Source organism: Rhipicephalus sanguineus, chromosome 2 (assembly GCF_013339695.2).
Source record: "Rhipicephalus sanguineus isolate Rsan-2018 chromosome 2, BIME_Rsan_1.4, whole genome shotgun sequence".
NCBI classification, from domain to species: Eukaryota; Metazoa; Arthropoda; class Arachnida; order Ixodida; family Ixodidae; genus Rhipicephalus; species Rhipicephalus sanguineus.
The window spans coordinates 81,795,071-81,799,773 of record NC_051177.1 but is presented as its reverse complement, the minus strand read 5'-3'; the positions used below and the strand labels follow the sequence as shown (position 1 = coordinate 81,799,773).

At 45.4% G+C, this 4,703-nt stretch overlaps 1 protein-coding gene across 1 annotated transcript in view; it reads left to right on the top strand.

The window, feature by feature from the left end:
- The first annotated feature begins 540 nt into the window (after positions 1-540).
- Positions 541-4,703, top strand: part of LOC119381700 (amyloid beta A4 precursor protein-binding family B member 1-interacting protein-like) — an 8,320-nt gene continuing 4,157 nt past the window's right edge. The window contains exons 1-2 of the mRNA XM_037649471.1: positions 541-576; positions 1,568-1,711. Coding sequence (XP_037505399.1) covers positions 541-576; positions 1,568-1,711 — 180 coding nt within the window. The remainder of the gene's footprint in view (positions 577-1,567; positions 1,712-4,703) is intronic.

The window sequence follows — 4,703 nt, the reverse complement described above, 5'->3', positions numbered from 1 at the left end:
TAATTTACGGACAGCTAGCGATCCAATTACAGCATTTTAAAATCCTTAGCCTCTCCGGATGTCGGATCTTTCTTTCCGAACACCCTGCTTTCCTCAAGTACCTTTCTGTACAAAACGGCTGGTAAAGCTCCTATACTATCTGCCACTTCGATTATACCTAAATGTTTGCGCTGTGTACGATACTGATATCACAGATGAGATACGTGGCAAGAGGTGTATGTGGATGGACGCAAGCACCGCGGCAGTTAAAGGTTGTGTGATAAGCATTCAACAAATGCATATGCTAGGAGGTGTACGTAGTGAAATGCTTTTGTGAGGCCTATCAACATTTGAAACGGCATTTTCTCGGTCAATCGGAACTGCGCGAGGGGTAATTCAATAAGTTATGTTTCCTGAAAACAGCAGCATACAATGAAGAAATTAATAAGGATACGATAAATTACTAGTACAAAAACATAAAGAACTGGCGTGATGTTTGCCTAGACGGATTGAGAAATTGTTGCTAACTATCTCCAGGGTCTCGCACGGACGCCTGCGCCCATGGAGATCACGGTACTGACGGAAAAACCTCTGTTTGTAAGTAAACGTGCCTTTACAGTGTATTTGTTAGTAAACATGTCTTTACGAGGATGCCCTCGTTTTCACTCGTGAAGATAAGGCCACGCGGAGCTAAAATGGTTTCAGTACTTAAACATCACCTTGGTAGTAAATAACATGAACGCATTGGAAACTCCCATAAGGAGAAGGCGATTCACACCCTTTCAAGTCATGCTGAAGTCGAGAGTAACAACGCTCACCTTGGGCTTTATGTCGACGTCCGCGTCCAAAATTTTATGTTGCGACTAACTGCTATATTGGTCTTGGTTTCTGTAGACAAATGGGGCGCACCAAGCGGCTTCTAATTCAACTTTAGTGCTATTCAGTGCCGTATTATCTCCCATCGAGGCTCGAGCGGCTATGCCAAGATAGAAAAGTAACATGGCCCATTATGCATTCGCCTTAGACAACTCGAAGGTGAAAGCCATCTTCTTCGTCTTCTTTTTTCTTTTCACTCGATTGTATTGATACCCCCCGAAAGATTTTTGCACCTAACGTGGTTTTGCACTGCCTCTGGGAGCGGAGGCACTGCAAGCTTTTTGCACCTCACGTAATTATGCAGTGCCTCCGAGATCGGCCCACCTTTGACTAAGCGACGATGTCGTGTGGGATGACGCCATCATGTAACGTCACGTTATGAGGCGTCATAGTTACGTCATGGTGACGTCACAAATTCTGGTTATCTGTGACGTCATGGTGTCATTGGTGACGTAATCACGTGATCACCCGTGCATCGCTTGTGTTGACACCGATGCTGACGAGATCTACGGTCAATTTTCGCGTTTGATGAGGCATCTAAGGCTTTCGCATTATTAAAAAAATGATTGGAAATAGTACAAATTGTTATAGCTTATGCAACAAACGAACTATGTTCTAAATACAGCAAATTTGTCGGTGCTGAACGTCCTCTTCTGAAGTTCTGATGCTGACAGATGCTGACCGCATTAATCGCTTGCAAATCTCTTCACAGCACGTGTACGGGAAATCTATCCAAAGGCACGGCGTGGAGTCAGAGCGCCGCTTGCCACTGACACCAGCGACGCCCGCTGGTGCCGGAAAAGAAGTTCCACGTGACAACGAGACCGAACCGTCAGTGCGAGCGCCAAGAGAGCAAGTACGTACTTGTAATAGGTCTTCGATGGGTAATTCTAGTTGGCTATCGCAGTGAATGAGGTGTCCCGGGCCTCACTCTAGTCGGATCAGTATGAATGGTACGGTTATATTTGCACCTCATCCAGCGCATCGTTTCACTGCGGCTACCGGCATCTTCTCCGTTGGCTCAGCCCATCAACGCGCGCCAGGATTCGGGGAGCAGCCTCCCTATAGGGTATTTCCAAATTTGTAGCCTTTCATACAGTAAGACTGAGAGGTGCGCCGATATCGAATGCCGTAGAAAAAAGAAAAAAAAAGAAGACGAAGAAAGGAGTCTTGCAGAAAATTAATACATGAAAAACAGAATTGCCCTCCTTTGAACTTTCTGCCCAATGTGTGTACGAGTATATGAAGATGTTACACGTCAAGACACTTCTGTGCGAATTACAGCACGAAACTGTGAGATGAAAAATCCTCGAACATGGGGTGTCGCTTGAGCCAACACTTCGATAAGTGGTCTTGTCTTCTTCAAGGGTGCAGCTGCCTTGAGAAAGACAATTTTACAGCTTTTCAAGGCGTAGTTGCTGCCTTGACGAAGACAAGACCACTTGCCGAAACGTTGTCTCCAGCGACGCCCCCTGTTCGAGGATTTTAACGTCCTAGCGTTAAAGAGCTCGTTTCGCAGAAATTCCGGTGTTGGTGTCAGTGTTGGCGTCGTTGGTTGTGAGCGAAAAATCAGCGTTGCCCGTGACCGAAAAATTGAGAAAGGTGCATAGAAAATAAATAATAATGAATTCGGCAGATCCCACGCCTTGTGGAAATCGGTTTCATGCGAAGCAGTCAGCGAGTAGTTCTATGCTGCATTTTTTTTTGGCTTTGAGCCAAGCGTTTCGAAGTGGATCGACATGTTTTTGTGAGTGTAGTTCTGTGCACGTCGTGTGCTTACGAGGCACGTCGACAACGCGACGTTTAAAGGGTAACTTATGGTGCAACGTAACGTCAGCCCTCACGTTAGAGTACATACGTCAGTATTAACGAAACGAAGTGCACTTTAAGGTGTGTTGTTATGGATATCATACGTAACTTTTGTTAGCGTATTCCTCTGGGGTCGAGCAACGCTTGAATGTAGCTTGCTGAATCATAGGAGTACAAATGTAATGTTTTTAGACTGCTATAAAAGCGGAGCCAACACTGGAACCACAGACGTTAACCTGACATGACGACTGTATTGTAGGAGTACATATGTAGTGTTTATTGCTTTGTTATAAAATTAGATAGCCAGCAGCGCTACAACCACAGCTGAAGTAGCACCGACATTACGCCTGCATAGGCTGTTTTTCCAAACCAGCTTACAGATCTGGCGTGGCTCTGTGGTTGAATACCCGACTGCCATGCAGAATGCTTGGGTTCAATTCCTGCTGGGATCCTAATATTTATTCTTTGCATTCGTCGGGTCAACGCTGCCCATGTCGGTTTTTCTTAACGCTCTCGCATTTAAATTACCAATGTTTCTTCTCGCCGTTCCTGGGTAGAGATAAACTGTCAATCACCTATGGCGCGTAACCGCGTACACCGCGGCCCGTGGTAAACAGGTATGTGCCACACCTGTCTGGAGGGAAGGGTTTGATGACGTGTGCAACAGGATTTTTGCGTTATTCATGTCATGACCAGACAGTCATTATTGTCAAATCCTCTTACCCTCCCATGCCAGTTTTGGTCTACACCAAGTTAAGGAGGCGATCACGAGAGCACCCAGACGTAGGCGGCTGATAGATAGATAGATGGATAGATGGATAGATAGATAGAACCATAGATAGATAGAAACGCTCAAGGTGCATTGGGTTCGCTAACAAATACTTCGCATTTAAAAAATCTTCGGTTCGAGCAAGAGTCTAACCCAGGCCTTCTGCATGGCAAGCAGATGTTCTGCCATAGAGCCACGCCGTTGCTCGAAACTGCTTTGGAAGAAAAAAAAAACTATATGAATGTCATGTAGTGGGAGGTGTTTCCTTAACGCATGTAATACTGCGTGGCGGGAGCGTAGAATCGCGCCAGGCGTCGAAACATCTGAACTGCGCAAGGAGTGGGTGTTTTAAATGCCCACCCATTACAAAGCGCTCAGACATATTTATTCATGATAATCAGCAAAGCATCAACAAATGAGCAGCTGCGTAGGTTCGCGGGTTGCCTTACAGACGCGTAGTGAGCCCTTCGCTGCTTTGCAAGATGAAGAATTATGGCGTAGCGGGAACTTAACAACTGTACTTGCAGAGGCATTCAAGCATAGTTTGAAACGGCCAATGTTATGCAAAAAGACGTTCGTTTCCTTGTGACACGGTGGAGGCATGCACCGAGAACCGAAGCTAGGCTAGCACTTGAGAAGGCACGGGGAGAAGGCACGGGGCCCCATTACCATTTCGCATTGTACTCTTGAAGGCGACGCTCAAGCGTCCTGTCAGTTTTTTCATCTTCTCAAGCCTCCATTTTCTCCTGAACCTCTGCCTTGTTTGGCGAACCGAAGTTGCTATCACTGGATATACAGATCACATATCATTAAATCTAGAAAAAAATATTTGCAGAACCTTCTTCAATGAATTTCTCGTTGCTTAAAAATGAAAATTTTAATAATTAGTAGCTAGTCTCTCTTGGTGTTGCTACAACTCATGAAGTTGCGGGAAGCTGGTGCCAGAACTCGAATTTGGTTTCGTCACCTGCCTGTTGCTTTTACGTCGCTTATGAGCGTGTGCTACCATGTAGGTACCTTTAGATGTCGGTAAATCAAAGTGTCGGTCATTTCAATAATGTTAATCTTCATATTCAACGTAATAAATTGCGCGAAACTGCGGCATTAAGCATCAACTGAACTTAAAGTAAGGGGGCACGATGAAACGACGTGAAGGTGTGGACTTCTTAAACTGGAGCGCGAGAAATTACTTAGAGACAGAGGTCGACGCGACACTGCTCTTCTTCTGAGAAATTCCTTTCCAAGAGTGCTACATGCATAGACCTGTTTT